This window comes from Sceloporus occidentalis, unplaced genomic scaffold (assembly GCF_023333645.1).
Source record: "Sceloporus occidentalis isolate IW3139 unplaced genomic scaffold, rSceOcc1.0.p SCAF_21, whole genome shotgun sequence".
Taxonomy (NCBI): Eukaryota; Metazoa; Chordata; class Lepidosauria; order Squamata; family Phrynosomatidae; genus Sceloporus; species Sceloporus occidentalis.
In genome coordinates, this window is record NW_028317001.1 from 11,928,403 (window position 1) to 11,946,858 (window position 18,456).

Consider the following 18,456-nt stretch of genomic DNA (forward strand, 5'->3'; position numbering starts at 1 on the left):
GCCCCAGCCTTTGAGAGGGGCTTTCTCTGGGGCAGAAGGACATGGGGCCCCTGAGAGAAATGGGGAGAACCGGGGAGCCCTGCAGAGGGAGCAGGATGCCAGGACTACAGCCCCCATCATCCCCAGCAGCAGGGAGGGAGGGGGATGGCTTGGAGGAGCCCTACTACCCCAGGCATGGTTTGGGGAGACCACGCTCCTCAAGGAATGTATGTGTGTATATATACCCTCTCTCTCTCTCTCTCTCTATCTATCTATATATATATATATGTAAGCACTCTAGGAGCATATAGGAATGTGTGTGCGTGTGTATATATGTGTATGTGTATATATATATATATATATATATATATGAGAAATAAATATATTTGTACTTTTTTCTTTATATATATATATATATATATATATATATATATATGGTTTCTATATATATATATATATATGTAAGCAATCTAGGAGTATATGAGGAAAATATATACACATACACACACATGCAAACCAGAAATACATATATGTTTTCTCTCTCTCTCTCTGTACATACATACACACACACACTCTAGTAGCATATAGAAATATGTGTGTGTCTATATACACACACACCAGGAATATATATATGTTTTCTCTCTATATATATAGATATATATACATACACACACACACACACACACGTGTGTGTGGGTATAGATACTTGTCCTTCGATATTCACTAGGGTTAGAGCACGACCCCCATGAATATGGAAAAACTGCAAATAACAAAAACACCATGTTTTTACCTGAGAGGACACCTCTCTAGGTCCTCCAGCTCAACTCTGTGGCCATCGTCCGACAGACACTGACCATAGAGATGCACTGCAGGAGCTACAAAGGCCTAGTAGAGTCTTCTCTCCAGGAATATCTAGGTCTTTCAGTGCAACTTTTAGTTAAAGTTGACCATAGAGTTGCACTGGAGGAGGACCTAGAGATTCCTAGAGAGAACATATTAATCAAATCTGTGACTAATCAAATCTTCAAAAGTGAAGGCCACATATATGGAGGGATGAGTGTGTGTGTGTGTGTGTGTGTGTATATATATATATATAATTTCTCTCTCCCCTCTCTGTCAATCTCTCTCTCTCTCTGAATATATAGGAATCATAGAATCGTAGAGTTGGAAGAGACTCCAAGGGCCTTCCAGTCCAACCCCATTGTGCCATGCAGGAAATCCCAATCAAAGCATCCCCAATGACAGATGGCCATCCAGCCTCTGCTTAAAGACCTCCATAGAAGGTGATTCCACTATGATCCTGCAATGCAGGGGATTGGATTTTTAGATTGTAAGCCTTAGGGCAGGGAACCATCCAGTTATAAAGATTGTATGTACAGCGCTGTGTAAATTTACAGCACTTTATAAATAAAGGTTAATAATAATAATAATAATTAGATGGCCCTTATGGTCTCTTCCAACTCATATTCTATTTTATACACACACACACACACACACACACACACTCTGTATATGCACACATACACACAGGGTGACCAGACTGCCTCCTATTCCACCTAAACATCCTTTCCACAGCCTCCTGTTTCACCTCAATGTTAGCAAGAACTTCCTGACAGTAAGAGCTGTTTGACATTGAGACACGCTCCCTTGGAAAGTGTCTTTTGGAGGTCTTTAAACAGAGGCTGGATAGCCATCTATAAGGAGTTCTTTGACTGTGTATTCCTGCATGGCAGAATGAGGTTGAGCTGGATGGCCCTTGGGGTCTCTTCAAACTCTTCTATGATTCTAAGTCAAGGTTAAACTTAGTGGTATGTGACAAAGGATGCAAAGGATGAAGGAAAAGAAAATGATGCCAAATTGCACCACTGTTTGCCCACCCAGCCGTTCAAAAAGGCCAGAGGCAATGCCACAATGGAGAGAGTAGGCATTTCTTTTAGGTTCTCCCGGGATGGACTAAAATTTCGCTTTTCGCCACTCAACTCAGAGAAGGGAATGGTTCCTATTTTGATAAGAGTTAAGGTACGGTACTTACACTGACCCATAGATAAGTTGACCCAGATTTTTGGGGTTCATTTTTTTGACTAAAGTTTCTAGACTTATACGTGAGTTTATACAATATATTATTTTTGTTGTTGTGTGCCTTAAAGTCATTTCTGACTTATGGCGACTCTTAATGCAAAACTGTCATGGAGAGTTTTCTCGGCCAGGTTTGTTCAGGGTCCTGTATGGCGCTTAAAATGGAGTCCTTGGCTTTTCTTGTCCCCACGTTATTCTCACACATTGTGAGATAGATTGAAGGAGAATGGCCCAATGTGACCAAAGGAGTTTCCTGGTTCAGGGTGCACAGTGTTGGATCTCCCAATATGTAGTCTAGCACATGAACCACTAAACCGTGCATAACTAGGAGAGGGCCTTTCCTAGCATGGTGCCCAGATTTCTTAAATATCTAGGTGCTTCATCATCCACTGGCTTGTTGTTGTGGTTGTGTTACTCCTTAGAAGTAGATGAAAAGGCGCTGAGCCGCATTCTGCTGCAGGATGCCATCCTGGACCTGGATGTGGTGGTGATGTCGATAGCTGGGGCAAATCTTTCCTCCTTGACTTCCTGCTGCATTACCTTTACACACAGGTGAGGCTGCCAACCAGTCAGAAATAATATTTCATCCTGAAAGGCAGGGATGGACCACCTTAGTGGGTTCAGGTGACATAAATGATCCCTGTCTTGTGACTTGCTAGTCATGGCATCCATCCATGTCAAAAAATGTGACATTCTCTCCCCAAATGGGAAGTGTCTGGCTGTTTGCTTTAAGTTTGAAAAACATACTTAGAATCATAGGCCTGTTACAGACAGCCAAAATAAAGCTGCTTCGAGTCGCAGTGGAGGTATGGCGTTTCAATGATGCATGCGTCCTAAGAGTCCAGAAGTTGCACCAAAGCCACGCTCCAGACAGGAGTGTGGCTTTGGTGTTGCTTCTGGACTCTTAGGACGCATGCATCATTGAAACGCCATACCTCCACTGCGACTCGAAGCAGCTTTATTTTGGCTGTCTGTAACAGGCCATAGAATCGTAGAGTTGGAAGAGACCTCAAGGGCCATCCAGTCCAACCCCCTGCCATGCAGGAAATCCCAATCAAAGCATCCCCGACAGATGGCCATCCAGCCTCTGCTTAAAGACCTCCAATGAAGGAGACTCCACCAAAATCTCCGAGGGAGTGTGTTCCACTGTCGAACAGCCCTTACTGTCAGGAAGTTCCTCCTAATGTTGAGGCAGAATCTCTTTTCCTGGAGCTTGCATCCATTGCTCCGGGTCCTGGTCTCTGGAGCAGCAGAAAACAAGCTTACTCTCTCCTCAATATGATATCTCTTCAAATATTTAAATAGGGCTATCATATCAGCCTTCTCTTCTCCAGGCTAAACATACCCAGCTCCCTAAGTCATTCCTCATAGGGTGTGGTTTCCAGACCCTTCACCATTTTAGTCCTCCTCCTTTAGACTAAAGGTTCTCCAGCTTGTCCACATCCTTCTTGAATTGTGGTGGCCAGATCTGGACACAATATTCCAGGTGGGGCCTGACCAAAGCATGGCATAGAGTGGCATGTTGACGTCAGAGACAAAAGGCTATGAAACACTGGCTCTCTCCTATGGAGGTAGGGTTGGGCAGGAAAGACGAGGGCATGGTGTTGCATAAAGTGATTTTATTCACAACCCAACAAAGTAAACAAATTATTTCCTCAGTCAAATTGCTTTTGTCGTTTGTTTGTTTTTTTAAAAAAATATATTAATAAACCCCTTGGAAATGCTTGAGGGCAAGGGAAAGCCCTTCTCCCAAACCCAGTTGCCCTTGCCATCATGTCTTCTTAGGTTGGGACTGTACAAAAAGGAATGGAGGGGGACACTGTGACCTTACCGTCTCCTCCAAAAAGATAGGCCTTCCCATCTCCATCTGTGGTTTGTTTGTGCACATTCAGCTCCAAGGCCAAAACCCAGAAGCAGTTTCCTTCTCAAATATTTACCTGTAGTCAAGCTAAGGCCCCCTCACTCCCTTCTGTCTGCCTCCCTTCCTATCTGTCCCCCCAAATCCCTCCTCCTTATAGCATTAAAACACAAAGTCTTGCTTCTCTCGGTACTCCATATTCCCTTTTCCCAATGAAGGGATCCTTTGTCTGGCAATCTGCTGCTCCATGTGCCACTCTGCCCTCTGTTTGCACTTGTTGCCTCTGTGCCAAGCCTTCAATAGGCACTCCGTTTTGAGATCCCCTGCGTGCATGTGTGTGCATGCATGCGCATCATGAACTGTTGCGGGATTTCCCCCGAAATAATGGAAGAGGGGCTTGACAGATTTCAGGCTGCACAGACAGATTGCTGCTGCTCAACCTGAGAAACGGAGATCATCAAATCCACGTCTCAGGACCTCACACTCGAAAAACACAATGAAACAAGGGAATGCCACTGAAAATGTGCCATCTTAAAGCTGAGTAACTAAACTTGGGAAGTATTCCACAGGAATGGACAGAAACAAGACCTACTGGGAGCTATTCTGAGGCAAGGTGATCAGATGTCCTAACAGCAAAGGAGGACAAGGCACCGTAAAATGGAAAACATTAAAAAAGAAATGGAGAACATTCCCAAATAAAAGCTAAAAATGCTCATAGAAATATAAATGCATGCTTCTTAGGCACACTCAGAGTGGAGGACATTTTGGAATTCCCAAAAAGCTTCAAACAGAGTTTGCAAGAAGCTTGGGCAGGTAAAGGAAAGAGAGAGAGAGAGAGAGGTCACACATTCCCTCTGGAGAAAGAGCAAATAAGATTAAATCCAGATTAAAGAGGAAAATAAAATGAGAGCTTGTAAATCTGAGACAGGGAAATGCAAAAGTGAACCAGTTACTTATGATTGAAAGGAAATGGGAAGAAAGGAATAGACAGGGACAGAAAAAGGGACTTCTTCACGTTGATTTTGCATTGGCTGCACATGACCCTTTGATGAGAAGAGTATTGGTTGAGAACAGTGGAAATGGAGGAGATGTCCTGGAAAAGGAGAACATCTGGTCACTCTGTCCTGAGGATCAGCAGTAGATGGGAAACCATTTCCATTCCTCATGTGTTATACAACAGCAACAAGAAGCTCCCCCCCACCCAAAAAAAAGCCCAAAACCCCAGGCTACTGAAATCAAGGAAGCTTGGAGTAAAACAGGGCTAGATTTGTTCATAAAAGATCTTTGGTGGTCTGGTACTGAAAACAAATTCCTGACCTGAGCATGTCCTTAAAGGCAGCGGCTACATCTGACTTCTTAAGTCACTTGGCTTTGGTGAGTGGACCTTGCGGTATTGTAGCAGAAAGACAAACAGCTCTCGTAAGCCTAAAATCTGCTCACACCTGGCCTACACTGGGAAGCATAGGAATCTTCCAAGCAGATTTCAGCCCCAGTGTATATACATCTGTTTAGAAACGGCAGCATCACATATTGTAGGGATAGGGAACCAATTCACTTGGGGACGCTGGCGTGCTAGTTACTCTCTTTAATACTACACACTTGTAGCACTTAGATACCATTTTTAGTCACTGCATCGCCCCAAGGAATCCCGGGATTTGGAGTTTAGCAAGGAATTGAGAAATCTCAGTCAAAGAGCTCTAGCACCTCATACAGCTATGAATCCCAGGATTCTTCATGATGCAGCAGACAGCACTTGAAGCAATGTTGAAGTGCTATAACTTGGACACAGAAGGAGAAAGGGTGAAAATAGGAGGAAGGACTATCAGCAATCTAAGATTGGCAGACAACACCATACTGCTAGTAGAAAATATCACAGAACTGGAATGGCTACTAAGGAAGATCAAAGAAGAAAGTGCAAAGGGAGGCTCACTGCTCAACATAAAGAAAACAAAAATAATGACCACAGAAGATCTACACAACTGCAACCTAGAACACAAGGAAATTGAAATTGAGTTACCATATCTTGGAATAACGATTGATCAGAATAGGGACTGCAGGGCAGCTATGAAAGAACCAGAAGAGTTCCCAAAGAGTAAAGATATACAACTCAGCACAAAAGTTAGAATCACACAAGCCATTGTATTCCCTTTTGCCATGTATGGATGCGAGAGCTGGACAGCGAAGAAAGCGGATGAGAAGAGAATCAATTCGTTGGAGACGTGATGCTGGAGAAGAGTGCTGAGGATCCCATAGACAGCCAAAAAGACACACAAATGGTCCTAGAACAGATCGAGCCAGAAAGCCAAGATGAAAAGTCAAGGCTATCATACTTTGGCCACATCATGAGAAGGAATGCCTCATTGGAAAAGACAATATTGCTAGGAAAGGTGGAGGGAAGGAGAAAGAGGAAGGCTACATGTGAGATGGATGAACTCCATTAAGGAGACCATGGGTATACATTTATAGGACCTAAGTAGTAGGGGAGTATAGAGAGTCTGGAAATGTCTCATCCACAGGGTCACCATGAGTTGAGAGTGATTTGAAGGTGGTTAACAAAAACCACACATAACTGTGTAGTACAAGAGAGACCAAAGACAAAGCCTCACCAGTTGCTTTCATCTTATCTGGGCAAATGTAAGTTGAGGACATTCATTTGTGACCTGAGCCAGAGGATAAGGAGTGGTCTTTCACTGGTTGGTAGACGCACAAAAGGAAGAAGAGGAGGTTCTCCCTGGAAGGCTGGGTCAGAATAAATATGGTGGAACTGGGGTGGGGGAGATATTAGGTCAAGGTAGAATATCCTGGTGGCTCTGGAAAATTGTTAGGGAAGTGTCTCAGGATCCATGGTAACATACACTCATTCTTAACAGTACCAACAAGACTTGACAACCATATTGCTGAGTTGTTGCACTTTGGGCAAGCGGCCGACATAGAAGAGGATGGTCAAGGGCTCCAATTCATGAGGGACGCAGCAAGGAGCAGCCGAGGCTTCTGGATTCAGCTTGTACAAAGGAAACACCTGGGAGAAAAGGTTGAAGAAAGAAACAGTGGATAACATCAATTGACCACTCCTCTTACTTGTTGAAACATTTGATCTCTTTAAAATGATTCTGCTGGGTTCCCTGTGTCTGGCTCTTATGCCTTAAGCACTTATGGGACCCCCTTAAACATTTATGAGGTCCCACCTCTCTATTTCCAGGATCAAGCCTACCATTAGGTTAGGGCTGGGCATATTTTTAATTTTGCTAGTTGTTTATGTCACAATTATTAAAATGTCATTCAGTGATATATTCAGTGAATTATGATTTATGGGTAACATTTGTAATCCATCTGAGGAAGCAGACTGAAACCTGCGGAAGCTTATGCTGCCAATTTCTTTCTTTCAGTTAGTCTCCAAGGTACTACAAGGTCTCTCCACATACTGATTCTACAGACTAACACGGCTATATCTTTGCATTAGTACAAAAAAGATTACTAAGGATTCTTTATGGTATGGTATAAGACAAGGTCAATGCAGGGGTGACACCATGAGTTACTGCAGCGGGTGACACTAACCCTAGTGACACTACAAAGGGGAGAAACCATCTTAGGTGTCCCCTTCAGACATTCCTCCCTCCTTAGAAAAAGATAAAGCATCTGAAGCATGATGCACTTCATGGCCACTGGAGGGCATGTGAGGATTGCAGAGCTCTTCTTTACTGACTTTACGGATGGACGGAGGGCCACCTGCAGCTGGACTAGCCTCCCTGAGTGGTCAAGGCCTGAACTGAGTTTTGGACGATGGGCACTCTTAATATCAAGATTAATATCTTTCACTATTGATTGTAATTAAGGAGGGGATGAGGTTCCTCCTTTCAATAGCGTCAGGAAAATGTTTAGGTGTTTAGGTCCACAACCCAGCTCAGGCCTTGACTGCTCAGGGAGGCCAGTCCAGCTGCAGGTGGCCCTCCGTCCATCCGTCCTCCTTTGCTTCTGCATTCCTCTTCTTTTCTCCAGCATCAGCCCCTTTCACAAAAAGGCTGCATCCGCACTATAGAAATAAGGCACTTTGTCACCGCTTTAATCGCTCAGTGCTATGGAATCCTGGGATTTTACCTTTGGACACTTAGCCTTCTCTGCCAGAGAGCTCTCATGCCACAACAAACTACAAATCCTAGGATTCCATAGGATGGAACCAGGAGAGTTAAAGCGGTTTCGAAATGGATTATTTCTGTAGTGCAGATACAGCCTGAGTCGTCTGTAAAAGGATAGAAGCACCCAAGTCAAATTTTTATCCTTTTAAAATGGTTTTGCTTTTTTAAATATAAGCAGTTTGTTTTTCTGTCTAATCCTTATGTTTAGGTACTTTTTGTGTTCTCACAGCCATCAGGTGCCATCAGGAAACCTTTCTTTAGGATCAGAAATCCTGTTTGGGGTCCCTTCCAATTTGGGGGCCTTTCATCCTCCATTATGGGTTCCCAGAAGGCCTCCAACTGCCAACTGCCAAGCGCTGAGGCAGAGGTGGCCATCTTGTGTTCCGGAAGCCATTTAGTGATCTGGAGGCCATTTTGTGTTCTGGTGGCTATTTTGTGCTGCTTGTGACTGTGGGGGATAATGTTCCGGAACCTTCTCTGAGGCCTCAGTTGAACAGAGGCTTCTCTTTCTCTCCTGAGGCTCCAGAGAGAGAAGGAGGCCAGGCTCCTTGGGCCAAAAGGAAAACAGTGTGTCCCTTTGTGCTTCTGGCCCTCCATTTTGGGGCGAAGGAAGGAAGGGGCCTGTGGGGTCAGAGGAAGGGAGGCAGGGAGGCAGACTCAGGGCCAGTGGGGAGGCTGGGCTTTGGGGGCTGGGAGAGAGAGGTGGGGAAAGAGACCCTCCCTTTCGGCAAGAGCTGGGGAGGGTCCCACCGGTCCTTGCCTCCCCCTGGATTCACTCCTGCCACTCATTCCTAGAATGGCTGGGACTCAGAGGAGTTTCCTAGGCATTGTCACCTTCTGCCTTCCATGGCCATTGGCACTGACCTTTCCCCATTGCCTTCCCTCCCTCAGCCCTGTGGACCTCCTCCTCCTTCGCACTCAGAGCAACCCTTCTCTACGGTTGAGGAGACGGCCTCTGACCCAGGGAAGCTCCGGCCATAAAGGACTGCAGGAGAGGCCTTTCTGGAAGCGCAGGAATCAGGGTCTTTGTACTGAAGGTAGGTCTTTATTCCTGGAGCTGAAAGAAGACCTTTGTTTAAATGTTTCAGTCCAGGATTGTATGGAAAGGTTGCAGCTGAGAGAGTTTCCAAATCCTGTACCATTTTAGTCGCTCTCCTTTGGACATGCTCCAGTTTCTCAAAATCCTTTTTACATTGTGGTGCCCAGAACTGGACAAAATATTCCAGGTAGGGCCTGACCAGAGCAGAAGAAAGTGGCACAATTACAGGAAGGAGAGATAGATATGACGCATCGATCTCGCCTTCCTCTGTAACGCAAGTCCATTCTCCTACCGCCATACCTCCCCCTGCCCCACACCACCTCAATGGGAGCTCCGCTCGAGCCGATGTTATCCTCTTCCTCCCCAGCCAAAGCATTCCCCGCGTCCATATCCTCCCCCTCCCCCTACCAAACAACAGAGGGAACAGAGAAGTGACACAGCAGGCATTCTCTGTTCCGAAGCTGGCAAGGACACAATCCTCCTGCCCTCACGCCGCTGCACAGATGCGCAGCTACGCAGTTGCGTAGCTGCGGAGTCCCCAATAAAAGCAGTCAGTGGACGGCCTCCCCGGGCCGGTGCGCAGCTGCGCACCTCTAACAACCCAGAGAGAGCTGCCCGGCAGCAAACGCAGCTCTTGGCAAAGTCCGGTGGCAAAAGGAGGCGTAACGGAGGAGGAGACCAGGCAAGCTGGCTTTAAGCGTGCCACTGCCCCGACACGCCCCTCCCTCCTCCTTCCCCCCAGGTGTTCCAAGCTTCAGCTCAACCAGAGCCGCCGCGGAGATGCTATGGAGGCAGGGAGTCCCCAACAAAAGCAGTCCGTGGGCGGCCTCCCCAGGCCGGTGCGCAGCTGCGCACCTCTAACAACCCAGGGAGAGCCGCCCGGCAGCAAACGCAACTCCTGGCAAAGTCCGGTGGCAAAAGGAGAATTGTGGTGACCACATGTGGACACAGTATTCCAAGTGGGGGCCTGACCAAAGCAGAATAGAGTTGCACTATTACTTCCCTTCATCTATAACATAGAATCATGGAGTTGAAAGAACCTAGAAGGGCCATCCAGTCCAACCCCCTGCCATAACACTATACTCGCATTGATGTCGCCTAGGATCACATTGGCCTTTTTAGTTGCTGCATCACACTGTTGATCCCGGTTTGAGTTGTGGTCTACCAGGGCTCCTAGATCCCTTTCACACATAGTTTAACTGTCATAGCAACTTTCTGTGAAATCTTGGAATTTGTAGTTTAGTGAGGCACTATTGCTTTCCACTATCTAAGGATTCTAAATATCCTATCCTAAACTGTCAATTCTAGGATTTTGAGGGAAGGAACCATGGAGAAAAATGTTTTTGGCTCCAAATGCTCCTCAGCCCATCCATGACCAAGTTTGCTGCCTTTTTTGGCCCCTTCTCCAGTGTTTTGAGACTGTGGAGAGGCTTGTGTAAAATGGCTCCCTTGGCCCTGCAATGTCTCAGAGAACAGGGGCAAAAGGCATGGAGTCGGATATTGAGGGGCAAAATATTATTTGTCTCCCCCCCCAGGGAATACCATGTGGGGGTGCTCCTGAGATCCCCTGGGGGGCAATGTGACCACACACCCCATCAACAACAGTAGTCCATCCCTGTCTTAGAGATGTCTTAAGGCTGTTTTAAGGCTGCTCTCTGGCACTTGACCTTCACCAAAATTGAAGTCCAGGTCCCAATCCCCCTTGCTCTGCCTTTCCCAATGAGTTATTTGTATATTGATAATCCTGCCTTTCTCAACAAATGGGCTTCAGAGTGTCCCTTTTATGCATCACACACACTCTGTGGGTGTGTTTCTGTCTGTGATAGAGAGATGGAAGGAATGTGAAAAATAGAAAGGCAGGGAAGAGATGTTGAAGGTGAAATGGTAAAGCAGTGCAGATGGGCAAGTGGGAAGGTTGGAGAGCGGAGGGAGAAAGGGAAGGGGATCAGGTCTCTGGGAGCCAGGAGGGGAAGGCAGGAGCAAAGCCAGGATCGCCTAGCTCTGTGTGGACAGGAAGGGACCTCTGGGAAGGGCCAGGAGAGGGGCCTTGGGGATTGGGAGGCAGCCACCAGCCTGACAGGTTTTAAGAACTGGATTGAGTGAACTTCTGAGAACCAACTCAAATCCTTGGGGGCATTCTCACTGGCTTAAACTCTGGGTTACAAATCGAATTCAAGGTATAGCGTTCCTATTAGAAAGCGAATTAACTCTAGAACAGTTCTAGATTAACCCGCAATCGTTCCCGCTAAGATCTGAATCTTAACCCAGGTTTTTATTTAATCCGTGTTAAGGGCTTATATACTGGGTTAAAAAAATAGAAGGGTCGAACCTTGATTCGGGACAGGAATCAGAGTATTTAAATAGGAATGATCAGCCTCTGAAATCGGGTTAACTGGATGGGAGCAGCAGAGCACGATGGGCTGGCTCGGGGGAGTCACCCTTTCTGTCCCCATCCATCATCACCGTTGCCATCTTTGCTTCCCTCACCCCTTTGTCCTTGGCGGTCTTTCAATAAGAGATAAGGATTATCAATTTTTAAAATTTTTTAATTGTTTACAGGAGCTTAATCTCTTCAGCACTTTAAGCTCCTGAAGTCCCAGCCGCTCAAGCACCTGCATCAGTCAAAGGACTCTTAAAGGCTTCCCCCGGTGGATTGCATCCCTGTGTGAGGAGAGCCATTGAACACCATTTGTAACGGAGGAGAGGGTGGATGCACAGCAATCTGGGAGGAAATAGAGCCTTTCCTTCTCTCTTTCCCAAACGGAATCTGGGGAGACATAGGAAACCCTGGATGTGTGCGTGTGTGTGTGTGTGTGTGTATTCCACTTCAACCCACTGCCTTCTCCTCCTTGATCCGATTTTCCAACCCTGGGCTTTGGATGCAGAGTCTCTAGCCACTTAAACCCACTGCCTTCTCCTCCTTGATCCGATTTTCCAAACACACACACACACACACACACACACACACACACAAAGAGAGAGAGAGAGAGAAAGGAGGAGGCTGGGTCCATAAGCCAGCCTGATTCCATGCCCTCCTTTCCCAAGGCACATCCTCCATTGCTCCCCCCTGTCCAGTAGGACTTCCAAAATGCCCTCTCTCTCCCTTTGCACAGTCCAAAACCACACACTCATTCACGCAGAGTCCATAAGCCAGGCTGCAAAGAGGAGGAGAGAGACTGGGCCAGGGAGGTGTGTGTGTATCCCTTTAAGACGTCTCCCCAGGGACAGCAAGGCAGCTTGGATGTGTGTGTGTTTGCACGCATGTATATATACACATATGAATGTATATTTGTGTGTGTGTGTGTGTGTGTATTAAGGTGAATTATAAAGTAACAACTTTTTTAATTTATGAAAAAAACCTCATCTGTAGTTCAAAACCCACTGTAGAAATACAGTGGAACCTCGCCATACGCGCGCCCGCCATACGCGGCCTTTAGCATACGCGCTCAAGCCGCGGCGCGCGCGTGGGGCGGAAGGGGCGGTGCGTCCCATTCAATTGAATGGGCGCGCACGCCTGTTGCGCCCCGCCCGCGCCCGCACTGCCGCACACAAGCCCCATTGTTTACATAGCGGAAATCGCCATACGCGGCGGGATCCGGAACGGATCCCCCGCCTATGGCCAGGTTCCACTGTAATACAGTTTGAGACCACTTAACCTGCCCTGGCTCAGTACTAAGGAATTATGGGAACTGTTGTGTTTGTGAGACATTTATCCTCCTCTGCCAGAGAGTGCTGGTGCCATAATAAACTACCATTCCCAGGATTCCCTAGCACTGAGTTATGGCAGTTAATATGGGGAGACACAGAAGAGGACGAATAAGGCTCCTTCTTGTCTGCGGAGACACAACAGAAGAGCCTCGGATGCAGCCAAGCAGAAGTGCTTTGGGGAGGCAGTTTTCTCTCTCCCTCTCTTTTGTTATTCGTGGGGAAGGATGGTTGAGGGAGAGAGAAAACTGCCTGCCTCCCCAAAACACTTCTGCTTGGCTGCCTTGGAAGAAAGACCCCAGAGAGCCTGGGGGAAGTTCCTCCAGAGAGGCAGTCATCCTTCTGGCTTGGAGATTTGGGGAAAGATTTTTTGGAGAGGCAGCAACCAATGAAAATCGTCTGCATCCAAGGCTCTTCTGTTGCGTCTCCGCAGACAAGAAGGAGTCAGGTAGTGGGAATGCAGGTACAGGATACATCGGTGCATGTTACTCTGAATTATTGTGACGTCATGATGACGTCGCTTTGATTGACAGCCAAAACAAATGAATGTGAACGAAAAAGTAACAGAACCGGTTTAAATATACACCGATTCTTCCATGACTGGGAACAAAACCAGGACAATTACAGCGAATCAAAATAAAATGTTAAGTAAATGGGAACGATGAAGATAAAGCGATTTGAAAAGCAGGATAAAACTCGCTGCATTTTAAGTTGTTTTATAATGAACCGCTGTATTTAAAATTGTTGTAAATCGTAAGTGAGAATGCCCCCCATGTTTTTCAGACATATTTAGGGGTTCCATTTAGTAATTATAATATCTATGAAGGAAGGAAACTTGCTTGTTCTCTAATGTTTCTTTTCCTACCTGAGCTTGCTTAGTTTCATAGTTGATTCCAGAGGCCCTTTGTTACCCGAAATGCTGGAGTCTGGGAAGGACACCCACAAGTCCTATGCTTTTAGGGGAATTTAGTACTTAGCTGAAAAGAGAGATATAGTTTGGTTGGGGCAAGAATGACCTCAGGATTCAGCCCAACTGTGCCAGGCCCAGAAGCACACTGAATTCCAAATGCACTTGAAATAGGTTTTATCTTCTATTTAGGGAAAAAGCAAAACACACACACACACACATAAGCATTCACACATGGACAACAACTAGATATCAGGTGGGAGTGGTCAAGAGATGTAAGACTTTGATAATGGTAATACTTTAGCTAGGTGGATCTGGATTCCAATTGCTGAGGGTTCGAAATGGGAAGAGAAGTCAGGAGCTCCTGCGACAAGTGAAGTTGGCGAGTGCATTGAGATGCTTAGCCATGTAAACCAACAGACTGTCTGTAATTGGACTGATGTCCAAGAACAGTCAGTCAGGGCAGATATTCCTAAGATCCTATGATCCTATACTGTAATTCTTGCTTGGGGTCAGGATCAGATCCATAAATTAATACAGGTCTTATTTAGCCCAGGGGCTGGAGTTTCTCCACCTGAGATATTAATCATAGAATCATCCAGTCCAACCCCCATTCTGCCAGGCAGGGACTCTCAATCAAAGCATCCCCAGCAGATGGCCATCCAACCTCTGCTTAAACGCCTCCAAAGAAGGAGATTCCACTACACTCCGAAGTAGAGTGTGTTCCACTGTCGAAAAGCCCTTACTGTCAGGAAGTTCCTCTTAATGTCGATGTGGAATCTCTTTTCCTGTGACTTGCTTCCATTGTTCCGTGTTCTAGTATCTGGAGCAGCAGAAAACAAGCTTGCTCCCTCCTCAATATGACATCCCTTCAAGTATTTAAACAGGGCTATAATATCACTCTTAACCTTCTCTTCTCCAGGCTAAACATCCCCAGCTCCCTGAGTCTCTCCTCACAGGGCTTCATGGTTTCCAGACCCTTCACCATTTCAGTCACTCTCCTTTGGACACTCTCCAGCTTCTCAACATATTTTTAAAATTGTGGTGCCCAGAACTGAAAACAATATTCCAGGCGGACTCTGACCAAAGCAGAATAGAGCGGCACTATTACTTCCCTTGATCTAGACACTATACTTCTATTGATGCAGCTGAAAATTGCATTGGCCTTTTTAGCTGCTGCATCACATTGTTGACTCATGTTCAACTTGCGGTCTACTTTGACTCCTAGATCCCTTTCACATGTAGTCTCATTCAGCCAGGTGTCACCCATCCTATCTCTGTGCAATTCATTTTTCCGCCCTTCATTGCAGTACCTTACATTTCTCTGTGATGAAATTCATTTTGTTAGCATTGGCCCAGCTTTCTAATCTATTAAGGTCATTCTGAAATTTGATCCAGTTCTCAGGGGTAGTAGCTACTCCTCCTCATTTGGTGCCATCTGCAAATTTGATAAGTATACCTCCAATACTGTCATCCAAATCATTGATAAAGATGTTGAACAGCACTGGGCCCAGGACAGAACCCTGTGGGACCCCACTGGTCACTTCTCTCCAGGATGAAAAGGAGCCATTATTGAGCACCCTTTGGGTTCAGCCAGTCAACCAGTTACAAATCCCTGTAACCGAGTGTTCAAAAAGGTTTAATTAACTTATGAATATTTCCCGGGTTGAAGAATGGTCTGAAAACAAATTGAATGTAATCAGACAGAAATGATTAGCACACTGGCTCTCAGGTCCTTCTTGGCTCTGAATTTCGATTGCGTTTGAAAGCCAGTATACACTAGAGTCTGAGGGTGACGTTCCCAGATGCAGCTCAGCAATAACATAGCAGAATACGGAAGCAAATATTCAGCTATATAGATATTGGTAGTGCACTGACCACTTTTCACACTTAAAAATAAGTCACAGACATAGTTGATTTCATCAAAATCCTTGGAGGTTCTCTATCTTGAGTTGCAAAATAATACTAATATTTGCAAGCTCTCCTCTCCGAATTCCATCAACTTCACCATCTCTTGTACACACAACTCCAATCCAAACCACACCAATCCCCATGTGAGCTGCATACTGTTTTGGCTGTGAGTCATCTCCTGGTGCAAACAGCATGAAGCATCCTCTGCAGTTAGCTTCCATCATGCCTTGGGCTCTGGATCAGGACTCTATGGCAGTCTCACAGGAAATGATGCCAACTGTCAATCAAAGTATTTTTGCACATGTTTAATGGAATATCCCCATTCTTTGCTAGCTCCTATAAGTAAGGATACAATTCTTCCATGTATTTAGGGGCATAAGCAGCAGGGTCATGCTTGGGTTACTCACCTTTCTTGATTTAATCTCTAATAAGGAGGGGTTAATGAGGGCTAAATCATGAGTAAAACCCTCCCCTCTTAACTCTGATTTTCAGTCTTATCTCTCATTGTCTTTCTTTACAGAAAAACATTTGAGTCATGAGAGAGTCCACACAGGAAAGAAGTCACATAAATGCCAGCATTGTGGGAAAAGTTTTTCTTGGAAGTCAGAACTAGTGAGACATCAGAGATTCCACACAGGAGAGAAGCCATACAAATGCCAGCATTGTGGGAAATGGTTTTCATTGAAATCAAACTTAGTGAGACATCAGAGAGTCCACACAGGAGAGAATCCATACAAATGCCAGCATTGTGGGAAATGGTTTTCTTTGAAGTCAGACCTAGTGAGACATCAGAGAGTCCACACAGGAGTGAAGCCATACAAATGCCAGCATTGTGGGAAATGTTTCTCTCAGAAGTCAATCCTAGTGATACATGAGAGAGTCCACACAGGAGAGAAGCCATACAAATGCCAGCGTTGTGAGAAATGTTTTTATTTGAAGTCAGTCCTAGTGACACATCAGAGAGTCCACACAGGAGAGAAGCCATACAAATGCCAGCATTGTGGGAAATGTTTTTCTATGAAGTCACACCTAGTGACACATCAGAGAGTCCACACAGGAGAGAAGCCACACAAATGCCAGCATTGTGGGAAATGTTTTTCTCAGAAGTCATACCTAGTGAGACATCAGAGAATCCACACAGGAGAGAATCCATACAAATGCCAGCATTGTGGGAAATGTTTTTCTCAGAAGTCATACCTAGTGAGACATCAGAGATTCCACACAGGAGAGAATCCATACAAATGCCAGCATTGTGGGAAATGTTTTTCTCAGAAGTCATACCTAGTGAAACATCATAGAGTCCACACAGGAGAGAAGCCATACAAATGCCAGCATTGTGGGAAATGTTTTTCTCAGAAGTCACATCTAGTGATACATCAGAGAATCCACACAGGAGAGAATCCATACAAATGCCAGCATTGTGGGAAATGTTTTTCTAAGAAGTCGGACCTAGTGATACATCAGAGAGCCCACACAGGAGAGAATCCATACAAATGCCAGCATTGTGGGAAAGGTTTTTCTCGGAAGTCATACCTAGTGATACATCAGAGAATCCACACAGGAGAGAAGCCATTCAAATGCCAGCATTGTGGGAAATGTTTTTCTCAGAAGTCAAACCTAGTGATACATCAGAGAGGCCACACAGGAGAGAAACCATACAAATGCCAGCATTGTGGGAAATGTTTTTCTCGGAAGTCATACCTAGTGATACATCAGAGAATCCACACAGGAGAGAATCCATACAAATGCCAGCATTGTGGGAAATGTTTTTCCAGTACGTCACAGCTAGTGAGACATCAGAGAGTCCACACAGGAGAGAAGCCATACAAATGCCAGCGTTGTGGGAAATGTTTTTCTCGGAAGTCATACCTAGTGAGACATCAGAGAGTCCACACAGGAGAGAAGCCACACAAATCCCAGTAGTTAACGGATACTATTTTTTCAATAAGGATTACAAAAAATATATTTTCAATCCAGTGGTGCTAAGAAAAGGCCCTTGTGATTTTGCTTGGAACATTTGTCTGTCCATATGTCTGTTTATGTTTTAAGGTTGTATGTTGTTAAGTTGAGGTTTTCATTGCTAATTGTATAGATAATTACTATGGGTTGTATATTTGGCTGGGGATTGTGGGTCATGGTATAGATTAGGTAGATGGGGGAGCTGGGATTTGTTAGAGCTGTCTAGAATAGTTATGGGAATGATAGCTTTTGCAATGTGTGGGATGTTGGCTGAAGAAAGTTGGAGGCTGGTATTAACAGAAAGGGCTAGTTTCTGGGAATGACAAAGGGGGGGATTGTTACCTGAGGGGCATAGACTGTGGGAATTGGAGGTGGGGGCTTGGTTTTGAAGAGGGTGGAGTTTTAGGTTTTGGGTTTTTAATGTATTTTTTGGATTGGAGTGGGCAGTTCTGGCTTAAACGCTGAATTTTTATGTATTCTCAATAAAGTTATTTGCTGTTTCAACACACTGGATTCTCTGATGCACAGAAGTTCTGAATTTGCACAAAACTGACCCTTTCTTCTCTCCTCAGTCGTCAGCTCCATTCCCAGCTGTAAGTACAGCAGAGGCAAACACACACACACGATATACACAGGGAGGGCTATATTTCCAAGGCGGAGCCTTCCTTTCCTGCCTTTCCCTCCTGAATCCAGCTCTGACTTTGGGCTCCATTGTGGTCTCCTCAAAGGAAGAAAGGAAGGGGAGGCCGCCAAACCCCCGGCACATACCTTCCTTTCCCGAAAAGGCCGGCAGCGGAATAAGCAGCAGCATCTAGGCCCTGGCAATCCCTGTTCATGCTGAGGAGGGGTCTTTGGGGGCATCTGTGCATGCACAGTCTCAGCCCCTGAA

The 18,456-nt window shown here is 45.6% G+C and overlaps 1 protein-coding gene across 1 annotated transcript; it reads left to right on the forward strand.

Annotated features, from left to right (window-relative positions):
* Window positions 1-18,026, forward strand: LOC149301609 (uncharacterized). Its single transcript, XM_089484031.1, has 3 exons — window positions 1-206; window positions 8,938-9,083; window positions 16,129-18,026. Exons 1-3 carry the CDS (start codon window positions 145-147, stop codon window positions 17,529-17,531), a joined length of 1,611 nt encoding a protein of 536 aa, XP_089340157.1. The 5' UTR covers window positions 1-144; the 3' UTR covers window positions 17,532-18,026.
* The last annotated feature ends 430 nt before the right edge of the window (window positions 18,027-18,456 follow it).